The sequence below is a fragment of the Psittacula echo genome (genome assembly GCF_963264785.1).
Source record: "Psittacula echo genome assembly, chromosome: 7".
Classification (NCBI taxonomy): domain Eukaryota; kingdom Metazoa; phylum Chordata; class Aves; order Psittaciformes; family Psittacidae; genus Psittacula; species Psittacula echo.
In genome coordinates, this window is record NC_137740.1 from 65479013 (window position 1) to 65497081 (window position 18069).

The window sequence follows — 18069 nt, forward strand, 5'->3', positions numbered from 1 at the left end:
TTCTTGTGTTTCTTATGTGCTTCAGTCAGTGTGCAAGCTATTGCCCACACATGCTAAGGTCTTTCTGGGCATGGTTGTAAATACCATGTAGACTTCAGGTATAGTCATGTAACTCTATTTACATCTGCATCTATGTCTATATAATCTGTAAAGTCAGTTTTATGCTTTCTCTAAGTGCAACATGGAAAGGAATCATGGAACCACAGACTGGTTTGGATTGGAAGAGACCTTAAAGTTCATCCAGTTCCAAACCCCTGCCACGGGCAGGGAGACCTCACACTAGAGCAGGTTGCTCCAAGCCACGTCCAACCTGGCCTTGAACACTGCCAGGGATGGGGCAGCCACAGCTTCTCTGGGCACCCTGGGCCAGCGCCTCAGCACCCTCACAGAGAAGAGCTTCTGCCTTAGATCTAACCTGAACTGCCCCTGTTTCAGAGTGAACCCATCACTCCTTGTCCTGTCACTACAGTCCCTGATGAAGAGTCCCTCTCCAGCATCCTTGTATCCCCCTTCAGACACTGGAAGCTGCTCTGAGGTCTCCACGCAGCTTCTCTTCTCCAGGCTGAACAGCCTCAATTTTCTCAGCCTGTCTTTGTACAGGTGGTGCTCCAGCCACTGATGATCCAACATAAACCTGAAATTTATGTAGCTCTTTCATCCCGATGTGTTAGATGTACTGTATGTACTGATTGCTAATTTGTATCTTACATTGTGGTGTAAAATATTTCTATTTCCATGTGTTTTCTGACTCTGTTTTAATATGGCAAATAAGCAGTGTTCCACAATCATAATTATAGGATTTTCTGAATTTTCTGTGAGCCAGTTGAATGATATAAAAATCAATCTTCATATGGTACATAAATATTCAATTCCATAATTATCTAAGCACATCATGCATATTGACATTCAGTAAATACTAATAAAATCAACTAACTTGGTATTTGTTTAGTATGTTCTGTTGAATCACTATAACTGAGTGCTGTCAAGCTAGAGCATGTATTGTGAAACAGTCCATTGGGATAACTTTATTTATTTTAATATGTTATATTTTACAGTGTTTATTGTCTTTCAGATGAGGGGCTCTGCTATATATATAGTGTCATTTTTCTGTGTCATGTTTTTGTCATACTATTAGAATAACAGCATATTGACATTTGCTCTAAGAGTGAAGTTTAGTCTTTCGGAGTGAAATTAATTACTGGGCATAGGATGAAGCCTATGAATCTGCCAAGTCCTACTTTAGTCCTCAAATCAGTGTAAAAGCCTATAAAAATTGTCATGTTTTCCTCCCTCATTTGGCATGGTGAACAGAACTGCTTTGGTATATACTTTGATGAGATGTGTCCTCTGAAGTCAAGAGAGCAAGTCCAGAGATTCAAGAGCCTGAAGCAGGTTTAGGTAGGTACCCACTGTTCTTTCTGAACTTGTATGTGCAGCACTGTGGGTCAATGCAGAGCTCTGCTAAGGGCTATGCTTGAGGTTATGCCCCATCCCTTACACTTCCCTGCTGTGGGAACATCTTGGGTTGGGTAAAATGCTCTGCTCTGTGGCTGATCTTCTCCATGACTGTCCTGGGTTCAGCTGTAGCAGTCATTTTTCTCCTTCCTAGTAGCTGGTGCAATGCTGTGTTTTCAACTTTAGCTGAGAACAATGCTGGTAACACACTGATGTTTTGCTTGTTGCTCAGTAGCACTTACCCTGATCAAGAACTTTTCAGTCTCGTGCTCTGCCAGTGAGGAGGGCCATGGGAAGCCGGGAGGAAGCAGGGATGGGACACCTGACCCAAACTAGCCAAAGGGGTATTCTGTGCCATAAAAGTTATTATTACGGGAATCCGAAGAGGTGACTTCTCAATCCTGGACTTTGACCGAGCCATGGAATATGCAAAAAGATTTCACGCATCTTCCAGGGGAGCACATCATCACCTGTTTGCTCTGATGCTGGAACAATGGTGCTGATGGTCATGAACTAGAAGGTAGGGAAGCCAAGCAACTGGGATCACTTGCTAGGGAAGGAGGAATTGTCAAAGTGGTTACAAAAGAGAAATGATGTCTCAGCAGGTGGAGGCGGCTCTTGGCAGCTGTGAAGAAAATGTTTCCCTACAAGGATGATGTTATGAGTCACTCAGGCAAGTGGACCATGATAGACAGAAGCTCCAGTCCCTGAGGGAATCAGCCATTCTGGAGATGATCTATCACAGACTGGATGCTGGGAATGCATCCGTAGATCCAGATGAAGTCGAATGCATATGACCCATATGACGGAAACTTACGCGGAGTGCGCCATCCTCATATGCCCAACTCCACCACTGTGGGCTTTGAAAAGAAGATATGTGCTGTCATGATCATCAGTGGAGAATAAAGTCATGCGAAAGCCGGCAGCAGCAGCACAAGTGTCCTCAGGACACCACTGATTGACCCTGACTTCCCTTCAATCATCACCCCGACAAAGAGTGAACTTTGATGAAACCAGATGAGCTCAGCAGTGACCAGGCAAGTCTGGTGTTGTTGTCAGCAGGCTACTGTCCAACACTGTACACCATCTCTCCTGCTCTGAGAGACTGCTACAAGAGATGGAGCCTAACATCATGGATTGGATGAATTGGCAAACATTATAGTGATGGTCCATGGACTAAGGAATGATATCTCTCTCTTTGTGTGTGTGTGTATGTATATATATATATACATATATATATGAGACAAAAGCAATGGTATATTGAAAATTGTGGGATCTCAGCATGACGTGAATGGTATGGAATGAGGGGTGGATACTGTCCTGGGTTCAGCAGTAGCAGTCATTTTTCTCCTTAGTAGCTGCTGCAGTGCTGTGTTTTCAACTGTAGCCTGAGTACAATGCTGATAACACCGATGCTTTCAGTTGTTGCTAAGTAATGTTTACCCCGATCAAGGACCCTTCAGTCTCATGCTCTGCCAGTGAGGAGGGACATGGGAAGCTGGGAGGAAACAGACACAGGACACCTGACCCAAACTAACCAAAGAGGTATTCCATACCACAGCACGTCATGCCCAGTATATAAACTGGGGGCAGTTACCCAGAAGGGCTAGATCACTGCTCAGGTCTGCCTGGGTATCGGCCAGTGGGTGGTGAGCGGTTGTATTTGCTTCCCTTGTTATTTCTCTTATCATTATTATTATTGGTGGTAGCAGCAGTGGTTTGTGTTATACCTTAGTTACTGGACTGTTCTTATCTCAGCTGTGAGAGTTACATCCTTTCCAATCTCCTCCCCATCCCTGAGGGAGCAGGGGGAGGAAGAAGAGGGGGAGTGAGCAAGTGGCTGTGTGGTTCTGAGTTACCAGCTGGGCTTAAATCACAGCAATGATCAAGGGAAGCTAGTGAAGTCCAGCAGTATTGGAGTTACTGTAAGTCAGTCTGTAGGAAAGAGAGACCTTTGCAGTTATGCAAAATATGGGCAGCATAAAAGTAGTTCCATGCAGCACCCTTTGGATTCCTTCTTCACGAAGGGAAAGAAAACTCCTTACAGAAGTGACATTTTTCCTTTAGAAATCATTGGAGGCAGTTACCTGTGACAGGCATGCTATGGTCGTGAGGGAGCAGACGTAACCGGCCATATCTGCAATACATTGCCACCGAGACTGAAACTCTTGAGTTAAAATTAACACCTTGCCTATTAACAAAGCCCCACTTCCTAGGTTGAAACACAACAGGAAAAGCTGCTCAAAAATCAGTATGAGAGTGTGGGTGCTGAACTTTTGGCCACAAGTATTTGTTTCGGCAGGAGAGCTAATGTGTGATGCAATGGCCTGGGATATTGGTGAGCTAAAGAAATCCTGTTAGGCTTAAACTGAGCTGTTCTGTGTCCAAACTGCTCAGCCTGAAGAATGAGACTTGTACAAGTTACCTTTCTTTCCTGATGGTCTGGGAAACTCTCTCTGCAGTCCTGAAGAGGTGGCTGCCACAGAAGCGTCAGGTGGTGTGTGCTCTTTCTCTGGGAATGGGCAACTGCTAGGGCTATAGGAATGAGTTAAAGCAGCTCTTGTATGTACTTCACTCGAAAAGGCACTTGTCTCTCCAAGTGCTACACTGACAGTGACAGTTCTGAGTAACCATTAATCTGTGATGTCCTTCAAGATGACAGTAAGCCCAATTTACCCAGATAAGAGAAGCCTAAATAAATGGCCTATCTGCGTGATGTGACACAGACTTGGAGCTTAAGAGAGAAGGTGTAAGCACCTTTGACAGGATGCACACTCAATTACTGTGCACCTGATTTCTTGGAGATGGAAGTGTGGCTGACCACCTTGAGGGTGTGATTCAGAAGGGAGAAATAGATGGACAAATAGGATTCTAATTTAATTTCTCACCATTGCAGATATGAGTCAAAATGTTTTCCCAACTTGCTTCCATTTAATTTAGTTATTTTTATCTTGAATCTTTTAAAAATTATTTCTGCAGAGCAACCCATGATATACAATCAGTGCTGCTTGTAGGCAGTTTTATGGGACATTAGAGCTAAACTGGGAAAATAAATGTAGGCCTTCTCCAGATGAAGCTTGCTGTGCTATAAATCTGTGCAGTTGAGTTCTGTCCGAACATTCCTTCATTAATGTTCACACTGCAAGGTGAGAGGGGTTGGGGCAGGTTTAGGTGAAGATCAAAAAAAAAAAAAAGGACATGGCATCAAACCTACTGCGAAGTAAAATATACAGCAGTCATTTATATAATATTATATAAGCATATATAATAATATATAATAATAATATAATATTATATAAGCAATAAATTTACAAACGCTGCTGCAAGCAGTTTTAGTATTGTGGGGAAGAGGGGCTGGAAGGCTGCTCATGGAGAAGAACCTGGGGGTGCTGATTGATGGAGCTGAACATGAGCAGCTTGTGCCCAGGCAGCCAGGAAGCCACCAGCATCCTGGCCTGGATCAGCACCAGTGCGGCAGCAAGGCCAGGGCAGGGATTGTGCCCCTGCACTGGGCACTGAGGAGGCTGCACCTCAAATCCTGTGTTCAGCTCTGGGCCCCTCACTACAAGAGAGACATTGAGGTGCTGGAGCGGGGCCAGAGAAGGGAATGGAGCTGGAGCAGGGCCTGGAGCACAGTGTGATGGGGAACGGCTGAGGGACCTGGGGGGTTCAGTCTGGAGAAGAGAAGGCTCAGGGGGGACCTGATGGCTCCCTACAAGTGCCTGAGAGGAGGATGGAGCCAGGAGGGGCTGGGCTCTGCTCCCAAGGAACAAGGGATGGGACAAGAGGAACTGGCCTCAAGCTGCACCAGGGCAGGTTTAGATGGAGCTGAGGAACAATTCCTGCCCCAGAGGGTGCTCAGGCATTGGAACAGGCTGCCCAGGGCAGGGCTGCAGGCACCGTCCCTGCAAGAGTTCACACAGCCCGTGGAGACGAGGCCTCAGTGCCATGGGTTAGGGGTGGCCTTGGCAGTGCCGGGAATGGTTGGACTTGGTCATCTTAAAGGTCTTTTCCAACCCCACTAGTTCTGTAATATAAAGCTATAGATAGCTGTGCCTGTCAGTAGAACCTTTGAGTCTAACAGTGCTGGAAGACACTTGACCCATCTATAAAGAAGCAGTTGCAGAAATATGGAGGCCCTACTGAGCCCATGCAGACTCTTTCAATGGAGGGTTGTAAGTGAGCGTAGCCCAGTATGTCCTGATTCCCAGAGCCAGAAGGGTCTTTGACTTAGCTTTAGGGATACCATGTCAGGAACGTAATTTCTGCTGCAAGCTGGATAGGGCTTAAAATACTGAGTAAAGCTCAGAAAAACTATTGGTGAGAAAGATTTCATTAGCTCCAGAAAAAAGCAACTGGCTCTGGAGGGTTGCTGCTGGCTTCTAGGCAGGTTGTCTGAGGTATCCACTGTGTTTTCTGCCAGAGGCAAATGCTGGGAATATCCACTGAGGGTGCAGAGGCCACAGTGTAAGGCAATACAGAACTGTAGTCACCACAGGCTGAAGTAATAAAATCACAGAATCACAGAATGGTTTGGGTTGGAAGGGACCTCAAAGATCATCTAGTTCAACCTCCTGCCATGGCATGTGACTTAGTTAATTTGTTCAGTGTTCTTAAGCTGTAAAATCTTAAGAATCTTAAATGCTATAAATAAACTAAACTAATAAAAATAAAATAAAATAAGCATTTCTGACTCAGTAGATTCTTACTGTTCATGCTAACCGTGAGAACTGTGTAAATATGAATGCAAGCTTACGTATAAAAAGCACTGTAAAATGGATTGTATTTTGAGATGCCCAATCTGACCTGTTAGCTGTCATTTTTAAGTGTCTTCATCTATTCTTCTGTGCTGCTGTGGTGTCACTTGCACGGTTTTCAGGGAAAATGGGACTTAGGTACAGCAGACTCAAAGGTGGGGGCAGAATGCGGCTGATCTCACAATTATGTGCATCTAGACTGGGCTGTGCTTAAAGCTCTGCCATTTTTGAAACTGAATCCTGAAGAAGCTTTATGTCGCTTGGACTGCTGACATGTTTCTGGGATGGAATTATTGTAATGGAATGTTCTGAAGCAGTAGATAGAGGACAACTCCTCAGGCTCTGTTGCTCAGCTGGCGAGCTGCATAGGGAAGGTCCAGGAGTGTAGGAAAAAATGCTGATTCTTAAGACAGTGTGCATTTTCTTCTCTGTCTCCATTTCAGAGACAGAAAAAGTACCCTTCATCTTTAAAAGGCTGAACTCTTTCATGCGGGGGAGTTGGAACTAAATGATCTTAAGGTTCTTTCCAACCCTGACTATTCTATGATTCTATGAGAAGCTTGTGCAGCTCCTGTTGCTGTAAAATTAATAAACATGATTTGTGTTTTTAAGAGTGGATATTTCTTTCACGTGGTTGTTTCAGAGAAAAACAGAGTTTTGAGATCTCGGGCCAATCACTACATTTATGAAGAATCCCTGCTGACTTGAATAGGAGCTGCAGAAAGGATGTGTCATAGAATCACAGAATAGTTAGGGTTGGAAAGGACATTAAGATCATCTAGTGTCACTTGTGTTCATCACCCTTGCAGCTTGTCTGATATGTGTGGTGCTTACATGAGAGGCCTCTGAGGAAAAGCAGGGATTTGGAAGGCTAGAAGTTGTCTTGAAATGCTTCCTAAACACACTGATGGCCAGTGACTGGAAGTTCACAGTTTGTGAACCCAGCGACTAGAGGAGTTCACAGTTTGTAAGAGCAGCAAGTAATACCAGAATAATCAGGTGGATGATCTGATTGCAGTTTGGAGAAAACCCCTGCACATCTCAGTGTAGTGAATCTGATAGCCATTGCATTGATATAGTACATCTGTTTTCTAGAGCCCAGCAAAAGCCATACTGCACAAAACAGTCATTTCTGTACAGTCTTCAGAGCTTGGTGCTGGGTAACTCTTTTCCCCAGTAACTGAACATAGAAACCCCAGTAATAATAATAATAACATAACCTAAATGGTCTGTTTTCTCTGTGAGAAATAATCTGATTATTCTACAATTCTAGGATCAGTTTGAATACCGATGTGCATGTATATATGGTCACATGGTTACAGGACCTGCCTCTTTGATCTATGGAAGTTAGTCTCTGCTTGCTTGAGTCCTTTGGCGTGTGAGCTTCTTGGGGATGCAGTTGTTTGAGGATGTCCTGGAGCAGGAGTTGTCTCCTCAGAATTATTGGAGTGGGGATCTTGTCAGCACAATGGGCTGGGATGCAGCTCTGTCCCAAAGCTCTGCAGCTGCATCCCTCAGCCTCTTGTGAGAAGATGCCCAAATGCCCAGCATTGCTTTCTGAATGCCAGGGATTTGCAGCAGGGAATGCTTGGGTTATGTGTGTGTATGTATGTATATACACACACACATATATATATGAAGATTCATGCCCATCCAAATGACTTCCAAAAGTATTTTGACTAGCATAAAAATCAGTACGAATCAAGACTGTTCCTTGGCAATTCTTGAACTGGAAAAGGACACAATTTACCAGTTGAATAACTGTGACTGGTTTTGTTCATCTCTGCTCTAGTGTTTTCTAAGCACTCATTTATTAGACAAATTAGCAGGTAACAGTTTTATTCAAGTTTTAAACGCAGATCCTTTCTTCCTTTGCTGTGGATCCAGCCTGCAGAGCTGACTGACAACTTGTGCCACTGGGCATGTCTGCAAATTAGTATTTTTAGATATAAGAAATCTGTGATTAAAACTATCACTCATGGATAACATGGTCCTTTTATATCTTTATCCCTTGAAGCTGGAGGTAACTAAAAAATTAAAATAGGCTCTACAATTAATGTTCTCATGTTTAATGAGAGATCTTTTCTTCCACTATGGTGTCAGTACCTCCTCAGAACAAACAGCTGATGTTTCAACTATAACAATAAAGCTATACTTGCTGATATGTATGTAGTTTGATGCTGCATTAGGAAGATTTTCTGCTTGCGCTGCTCAATTGTGAAGGCAAAGCTTGTAACGCAGATTTGCTCACATTGAGGCATGGTGTTTTCAGTATTTTGGGAACATGACTGGAATTTTTTGGAAACATGACTGGAATTTTTTGGAAAAGACAGGGGAGCAACACTGATTAAGAGAAAAATGAATGCTTGTTAGCAGGAAGCAGTGCTACTGACTTGATAACATCTCACCAGGTTTTGACTTATTGATGCTGTTATGTTTAAAGGTACTGGAATCCAACCCACTGTTACTAATCTAGAAAGGCAGGATTTTCTAGGTATGACTTCTACACTTTAGCACAACGCTGCACCAGCTAGTAGGAAGGAGAAAAGTCACTGTTACAGCTGAACCAAGGTCACCCTTCAAAGGTGCCCCTCTTACCCACCCATCTCTAGCAGCATCTTAGGAGTGTCTGTTTTGTTCTTTCTTTTCTTGGACTATTAGGAGCTTTTTACTCTTTAAATGGCTAACTAAAAGGCATTCAAATTAGATGAAATTCATCTTACTGTAAGAACTGCTATCAGCTAGCACTAGTGTACGCATGCTAATTGTAGTATGCATATACTAGTGCATACAGTATGAAATCCTTATGAAGAAATACGGTAGTAACCATTTTTTCAAATGAAGTGGTCCTCATGTCATGACTATTTGTCTAGTTTGTGATGATACAGTAGAAAGAAGTTTAATTTCTCAGTCTAATGACTAATGGTTTTGAGAATGCTCTATTTGTGAGAAAGCTCTACTTGTTGAAGTTACTCCATGTAGAGGAAAGGCTAGGGTTTGTCTTAAGGCTTTTGATAAAAACTTGATCATATTTTGTTCTCTTGAAACATTCCTATATGACATATAATATTTGTATTTAATGTTTTTGGTGTTACTCAATAAATGTTCTTGCTTTTCTGTGAGCCCGATTTCCAAGAGTTTAAAGAGGAGAATCTCAGAGTTTGTGAGGAACGCAGCTTTCACAGAGCTTTCCAGATATCTCTCTTTTTGCATTATGTGAGAGCCCAGCTTAATAAAGTCTTATACTTGTTCTTATATTAGTTATATTAGTTTTTTCCATTTATGCTCAAACAGATAAATAGCAACTCATTCCTTTTTCTCAATTAAATATGCTCCTCCTCCCAATTTCTAATGACATAGTGTAGCAAACCATATATCTTTCAGAAATATGTTTCTTAAAGGCATGGTTTGTGACCATAAGTAACAGTGCTTCTGGTAGCACAACCCAAGCCTCTTTGCAAGAGGTTGGCCTCAGTGTTGTGGCTGCTTTCTATCAAGGGCAAGCAATATGGTGGCTACCAGCTGTTGCATTGATCATTTAGGCTTTGAACCTTTTTGTTTGCATTTTCTCCCCAATAACTGTCATCCCAGAGAAGAGCTCTGTCAACAGATACATGTTCTTCTATTATGAGGAAGAAGACAGGAAGATTAAGGAAAGCAACTAGACTTCAAACATGGCTCCTTCCTGCCCCAGAACAGCATGATTACTGGATGCACTCACACACTCAAGTTATACTTTGTAAAGCCCAGATCAGGGAATGAGCATAAACAAGGGAAATTAAATGGTGGAACGAAAGAGAGTAGGAGAAAGAGATTGAGAGAGAGAAGCCAGCAGCATGAGATAAAAATTGGGAAGGGCAAACAAATGTAAAACTGGGATTAGTATAAGGCTTCAAAGCTGCAGATTTGTCAGTAAGAGGGGGTCTACCCAATGAAGCTGAGAATAAGGATCATCCACCTGAGAAGCTAGTGGTCTTTCTCAGAAATAACAACTTTTTCTCAGAGTTTTACCACTTTCAATTGACCCATAGCCAGAACTGCAATTAAACTTCAATATATTTTATAAAAAATAGTACTTAGTTTACTTTCACATATGTGAAGAGATACAATTGCACAATGGTGGTTACAATGGTAGAAATACACTGTGGGTAAAATGCTTGCAAGAGATTTAAAAACATACCATACAGCACCACATCTGAAATTGGGTGATGGCAAAATGAATCAGACTCCATGTCCAAGTCAATGAAATTCCTAAATCTTTCTTTTGGAATAAATAAATAATAATAATAAAAAAAAAATACAATGTGCAGTATGTGTCTGACACTACCTGAAGTTGAGCAATAGATTCAAACCAAAAAATGAGGTAAAAAAAGACATTCATGCATGTAAGCCACCGTTAGTTTCTGACTCTAAAATAAGGCAGGTCATAATCTTTTAAAAACTGTCTTTAGCCACTTAAATCCTCTTTAGTGCTTTTTAAGACAAGGTCTTGAGTGACCTTGTAGAATCATGACTTAAGATGCTTTTATTTCCAATAGGTCATTTTTGACAGGTTCAGCCCTATTTGAAATGCATCATATGGTCGAAAATGTTGCTTTTCCTCAATGAAAAAAGAAATGTAAATTAAAAGGAACCGAGAGAGATGGATGCTTTTAGAATTTATCACAAATGACACTGCTTTGAGGGAGGGAGGTGAGGGAAAAGGAAGGAAAAGGAAATTATGTGTCATCTTCAGTTTTAATGACATGGAAAAGGGTGACATTAAACAGGACCTGATGTCCGTTATTCCAGGCATAGAGAGCTCTATCTCTTGCGTTGTAGTCAAGCATGGATATATGAAAATACTGATTATGGAAAGGAATGTCTGTATACTCGTAAGTGGAGGTTTTTGTGGAATAAGAGTAGTAGACCTTGGCTCCTGTTAAGTGAGAGTTAGTAACATACAAGGTGCCACAGATCATGAAGGATTCTCCAGCACTTCTCTTTGGGTAGCCTGTGCTCCAGCTCTTCAGCACCTCCAGTGTATCCTGGTTTAGCTGGCTGATGACAATGTTGCCTGCATTTTGGTTGGTGGCATACACAGCCCATAGCCCGATTTCATCTGCCATCAGGTCAATATCAGAAAAGCCACCCCAGGTGTAAGGGTAGACATTGTGAAAGCCAGCATACTCAAGGCTACGCTGTGCAAGCACCCGCCCAGTGTCAAAGCTGTATTTGATGATGATATTGCTCTGATACTTGTTGAAATAGAGGGAGCCATTGTAGACAACATGGTTGGTTCCTGCCCATTTGAATGGAAGGTTGTATGTCCTTGATTCAGCCCCACTGACAAAGTCTGCAATTGATTTATATTCACGGACAATTTTATTGTTAGTGTAACTATCCATGTACCAGACCTGGAAAGAAAACAAAGATTGGGAGTAAACACCTGGAACACAATCTGTGGTATGTGATCATGATATGGCATGATGGATATATTGCAGAAAAAGAAGGAAACAAAAAGATTTTAGGTGTGTAGCAGGCTATCAAAGTACAATATTGTCCAATGACTGCCACAAAAGCATGAGGAACTCTTAAGTTTCTGAATCAGCACTTACCTATACAGGTGAAGTCTCAAGAAGATTGTTGCTAACTAAACTACAGTGTCTGCATTTTCAGAAAAATGCAATTTTGGATTATTTAGTGTTTGGGCCTCTACTATATGGGGCTTGCTTAAAGATATTCCCAGAGACTAATAATCAAAGACGGAGATGGGAAATGACATATGAGCGAAGCTTAGGAATAAATTTGGTTGAATTTTTTTCAGCTGAACCTCTAATCAGTGCAAAATAGTGTGTCTTCTTAGGAAAGAAACCAAATACAGTAGCAATGAAGGCCAGTAAAGCTTAGGAACCCTTTTTTCCCTAAACGCAAACAAAATCAGTATTTGTTTTCAATGTTCTGTATGCCAGCTTCTATTCCCTCATTTTTTCCTTCATTTTGCCTTTTCTCCTGTTAATTTGTCGGAGGACAAATCGAATTCTGACTAATAAAAGACCAGAGTAATTTCTGGCAGTGGGGGAACGTGAAGGCTGTCTGGGGAGGCGGCCACAGCAGGGAGAAGGTGCTGGTGGAGGTGAGGGCCCATGGGCACTGGCACTCTGAGGGGGCAGAGGAAACTTCCTCAGATAATTGAGGTTCCTGGTGTCAGTAATAAACCTTGATGGACACAGCAGGCAAAGGAATGCTGTACGCATTCTTCAGTTATTACCATTTCTATGTTGCCTTTTCTATTGCCTTTGTATTTTCCTGCATTCAAAAAATTAACTTTGTGGGTCTCATACAAAGGAAACGTCGTGTTTTGACTTCAAAAGCTCATTCGTGGAGAGAGCACCTCATCAAAGCCGTGGCCACCTTGAGATCCTATTGAAGATCCAAACCGTAATACAACTTTCATCTGAGGCGGCAAAATGGTCTTGAAAATAGCTTATATATATATCTGAGGCCTAATTCGGCAGGTTTTGACTGTGCTGCATTATGGGTTATGCTTTTGGGTGAAAGTGTTGATGTTTGTTGTTATATTATCTTGGTTCTTAAAGACCCAAGCTCAGTTAAACATGGTAGGAAGAAAACATGTATGTATGTAGTTGGTTCAGATAGGTGTATGTCATCCCTGAAACAGTTGAAGAAAATGGCCCAAAAATGCTTAGCTAGCTGTTGTTTTTGGATATTTTTGCATGAACACTGTTGCCTTTTCTCTGAAGTTGTTTAACAGTGAAAATGATGGAAGTACCAGAAACATGGAATCATGGAATCGTAGAATAGCATGCTTGTGAGTGGAAGCTCCTAGGGGGAAAATATGCTTGTAAAGATTAAAATAAAGCAAGCGAAACTCCCGAAGGACACAAATACTCAGTGCCTTAACATACTCGGTTATTTTTCTCTGATGCTAATGGATCTGTCATCCAGGCTCCAAATCGGGTTCCGGATATCTTGACTGTAATGGGGCCTGTAATTTTCATCAATTTGCCACATGCTGAAATTAGAAGAACAAATACATTAACACAAATAATTACACACCTCTCCTTGATATCAGTCGGAGCACAAGACCAATTGCTCTAAACTAGATAGTGGCTTCAGGGGATTTAAGCTTATGTTGAATACGGATTGTCAGCTTCACTGTATGAACTTTTCCCAATTGAACAGTAATATAAATATGTACAAATATACAAACAAAAAAACCTTGTGTGTATTTTTAGGTTTACATATTTTAAAGCACAGTTATTTTTCTGGATATAAAGTAAAACACAACCTACTAAAATATCTTTCTGCATTGAATTTTTAATAAGAAATGAAAAGCAGACATACACCCCCTTCACTTTTGACTTCCAAAAGCTCAGTGCAAGGCTAGGATTGATGAATGGTTCACTTTATCATTGACAAGGGTAACCAAGGAGGGGTTAAGGGCGAACAAGAAAGAATGAGCTTGCAATCAGAAAGTATCACTGTGCAGCAATGCCTGTGTGTGACTTGCCCGTGGTTACACGCACTGTTCCAGTATGAGGAGCCTGTCTGAAGTTAAGAAAGCAAACATGAGAACTGTTCAGCAACCTTGGCTAGATTAGTTGGCTTCTAATCCATTAGGTTGTCTCATATTAGACTGTCTGGTAGCAAAATAATGAGAGTCGATATGGTTTTGAATACTGACCTTCCTAACAGTCCCAAAATCTATATATTTAGGGGACATTAATAACTTAACTATTAGCAACAAGCCCCTGGTGGAGTTCGTATGTTTACTAAGAGGCTTAGTATCACACAGTGGTGTGTAAGTCATTAGGTGAAATAGCATGGTTTTGAAGAAAAGATGTTCTATAAGAATGTAATGTACATAAATGTTCTGCAAGAATGGAAAAGGAAGTGACATGTTTCATTTATTTTTTAATACAAAAATAACTACTTCTCCATGATACATGGTTGTGCTATAGTGTATAGCCCTATCCGTCAAGGAAACGTGGAAAACAAACTGTATCTGGTGTTGAGAGTAAATTTATTCAGTTCTAAAGAGAAAGCACATCAGGCCTGGATTTTCTACTTTATGTAACTGGCAAAGGAATGTATTGTGCAAGCCTGTTTCAGTCAAATAGAATCATAGAATAGTTAGGGTTGGAAAGGACCTTAAGATCATCCAGTTCCAACCCCCCTGCCACGGGCAGGGACACCTCACACTAAACCATGGCACCCAAGGCCTCATCCAACCTGGCCTTGAACACCACCAGGGATGGAGCATTCACAACCTCCCTGGGCAACCCATTCCAGTGCCTCACCACCCTCTCAGTAAAGAATTTCTTCCTTAGATCCAATCTAAACTTCCCCTGTTTAAGTTTGAACCCATTACCCCTTGTCCTGTCACTACAGTCCCTGATGAAGAGTCCATCCCCAGCATCCTTGTAGCCCCCTTCAGACACTGGAAGCTGCTCTGAGGTCTCCACGCAGCTTCTCTTCTCCAGGCTGAACAGCCCCAACTTTCTCAGCCTGTCTCCATAGGGGAGGTGCTCCAGTCCCCTGATCATCCTCGTGGCCTCCTCTGGACTTGTTCCAACAGTTCCATGTCCTTTTTATGTTGAGGACACCAGAACTGCACACAATACTCCAAGTGAGGTCTCACGACAGAGGGGGTTAATGCTGTGCTGCCAACTCAGGGGCTGCTTGCAGGGATTTTCGTTATGGCCAAGGAAGTGGGACGTAATGGAAATGAAGATAACTGAGAACATGCTGAGAAGTCAGTGAGCAGGGTAGGCTGTGTCTATTTTCTGGGTCAACAGAAAGGCGTTACTCATATATCTCAATCTATGTATCTCACAACCTTTTGAAGATATTTTTGAGCTTTCCATGTTAAAGAATCTTACAGATCTTCTGCAGTTGGTTATCCCAGTACATAGTTTTTTATTCTGGAATTCTTTGTAGATAGGCTGCTGGTATTGCGTGCTGAGTGCTGTTTTTCTGCAGCAATGAACTGCTATTAGCTTGGAAAGCAGAGGAGTGTATCCTACCAAGGTGAAAGCTTTTATTTTTAGATGGTATGTTAGTTGTGACTCAGAAATAGCTCAGAAATGAGCATGAGATAAACTTCAGAGGGGTTTAATTTGGAATCTGGAATAAAATTATCAGAAAACTAATAATGAGTAGGAAGAAATCAGGACTTTATAGTTTTTAAGACAATTATAACAGAGTGAATGAGTTAAAGGGTATACTAACTGGTGCCTTTAAAACATAGTATTGAAATTAGCAGGAAAACATAAGAAAAGGTTTTGTAATTCTGAAACACTGTTTCTTCTATTAAAAAAAAACAACAAAAAAAACCCAACAATAAAATCCAGGAAGCTATATGTGGGATCAAAAATAATCTGTGAAATTTTGCTTCTGAACAGACAAAACTTAAGGAAGAGCCCCTTGCAGAGATGTGGGGGTGCTCACAGAGCCCTCCTCTTGCATACAGACCGGATAACACCATGTGTTGGGATAGGCATCTGACAGTGCACCGTGCACGTTTCTAGCTAGAGAAGGGTGTTCAGAAATGTGTAGGTTTATTACTCTGTAAGTATCTAGTACTATGGTTTGCCTGTTATATTACTTGCATTGATCTGAATGTATAGTTCACTGATTGCCAGTCAAATGCAACCTGTTAATAATGAAATCTTTTCAGCCTTAATTTGATTTAAACTGTACGAACTGATCTGCCCTCCCCTGTGACGGAAGACACTGCTTTTAGAGAATCTGTCAAAATGTACTGAGATACTATTGGATGTGAAAAAAGAGATGCCATTGTACTTCAGCCAGTAAATGATCAGCAGTTTGAGTCAGGGTATATTTATGCTTATTTCCAGATACCATGTAGTGATTGGGAAAAGGAGACTGTTAGGAGAGTTGCTATATAGCTGAGGGGCAACTGACTGAAAAGGTGACAAAGCTTCTCTTTTCAGCATAACAACACAGAGCATCTTGTAAGAGGCATGAGGATTTTAATACTCCTGCCCTATAGTATGCCCCATCTTTTCCTTGTTCAACACATAAATCTGCTTATTTGAGATATAGCTGAAGATATATTTAGATATATTTATGATATATTTAGAACTAAGGAGTAATACTACAAGTATTTTTAACACTACATTCCCATGGTAGTGATAATTTATAAAGCCTCAGCAGGCTTCTGCTGTAAACCTCAGCAGTACCTGAGGTCTGTTGGCCCGCTTGCTGTCAGTGTGGGCAGTGAGAAGGAAGCAGCAGAGCCATCAGTGCCCACCTCTGTCTTGTCATCACAGCCTCCTCAGAGCTGTGATGACTTAGGCGCAGGAGTTTAATATATTAAGTCACTGTTTTCAAAAGAAAGGTATTGTTTTCTCCAGTTTTGTCCTTTGGAGTCCTACCCATTCATTGCAGCAGACCTGCATAAATTGGCAGAATCAGGATCACTTATGTTTTTATTATAAAGAACCAAGTGTGCTGTCTGTGCAGAAGTGTTACTGACTTACTAATACAATTAAATAGTTTATTTCAGGTTAATATCACAGTATTTTAATGACATATTACTACAATATGTAGTTTACCAATGTTTAACATGGAAATAATTAGTGATACTGAGAGAAAGATAATTCCCCTATAGCTTGCCCAAGCCTGTTCTTGTGTTTGATAACAGAAGTTAAATGAGTGGCAACTCTTTCAAGAGTAAAGCTCAATATAACGATTCACAGTTCACTGACAAAGCAAGGTGAGTTTTCTGTGTGGCTGTAAGCATGTTCAGCTTTGCATTCACTGCAAGGAATTTCCCTCACTCATCCACCAGCAGTATTGATATAATGTATTATAATACAGTATAATGTATTGTAGATGTATTGATCTAATCCCAGCCTATATTCTTAGCTGCAGAATGAATATTGCAATTTTTCATGTGGCTAATGTCAAAATTGATCTTGTATGCTGAGGTTTCTTGCTAGGGAGTAGTGCTACTAATATGCTGAAAGGCAGAATCATTTACTTAACACTTCTGTGGCATGGCAAGTCTGGGAGTATGCAATTAAAAACCCTCCAATTAGTTTCCAGTTGAGACTTTAGCTCATTTTGTATGTAGGGAAATAGAACATAGACAAATGTTACGTGAAACGAGAAACACTTCTGGGCTGTGAATTTTCTATAGCAGTGAGGTGACATTTTTAACATGGCCAAAACCTCCTTTATTTTGTTGTTGGTTTTTTTACTTCTTTTCTTTTTTTACTTTTTTTTTCTTTTTTTTTTTTTTTTTCTGGCAGAAGGGAACGTCTGAAGATGTGAAAATAATTCTTGTGATGGCAGGGAAGCTTTCTTTTACTGATTGAAAAGTTTTGGTTTATAGCCAACCTCTGCTCTTGAATTCCCTGACAGGAGGACTGGATGTTAGTGAGAAGGAAGGTCAACTATATCTCCATACTAGCAAATGCCAGGAAGTTCAGGAACACTGAGGGAAAAATTAATATTTCTAGGCATTTCTTCTACCACTAAGAGGTTCACCTGGGGTTACACAGAAAGAGTGGGGTTTTTAGAAGCACTCAGACTTTTTCACTTGACTTTGAAAGAAGCAGCTACCCTACATTAGAAAGTCCTAACTGTAACTGATTGTGGGACTTGGAAAATCAAACCTCTGAGTGTTTTCCACCCTAAACTGAACTGTACAAGAAACATCATATCATATCATCATATCATATCATCACTATCTGGGTGTTTGTGGCTTCACTGATCTCTTGTAACAGTTTCGTCCTGTGGACTCCTGTAAGTCTGTGATTTCCTGTATTTATTTATATTAAGGGAGAATTTGAGTGTGAAGTGACCATTAAAAAAGAAAGTAGAT

At 41.2% G+C, this 18069-nt stretch overlaps 1 protein-coding gene across 2 annotated transcripts in view; it reads right to left on the minus strand.

Annotated features, from left to right (window-relative positions):
• Positions 1 to 10930: 10930 nt before the first annotated feature.
• The window catches only part of OLFM3 (olfactomedin 3), a gene marked incomplete at both ends in the record, with an annotated part of 57571 nt that continues 50432 nt past the window's right edge, over positions 10931 to 18069 (minus strand). For both annotated transcript variants that reach the window (XM_080623073.1, XM_080623074.1), the window contains 2 exons: positions 10931 to 11608; positions 13121 to 13227. In XM_080623073.1, coding sequence (XP_080479199.1) covers positions 10931 to 11608; positions 13121 to 13227 — 785 coding nt within the window. The remainder of the gene's footprint in view (positions 11609 to 13120; positions 13228 to 18069) is intronic.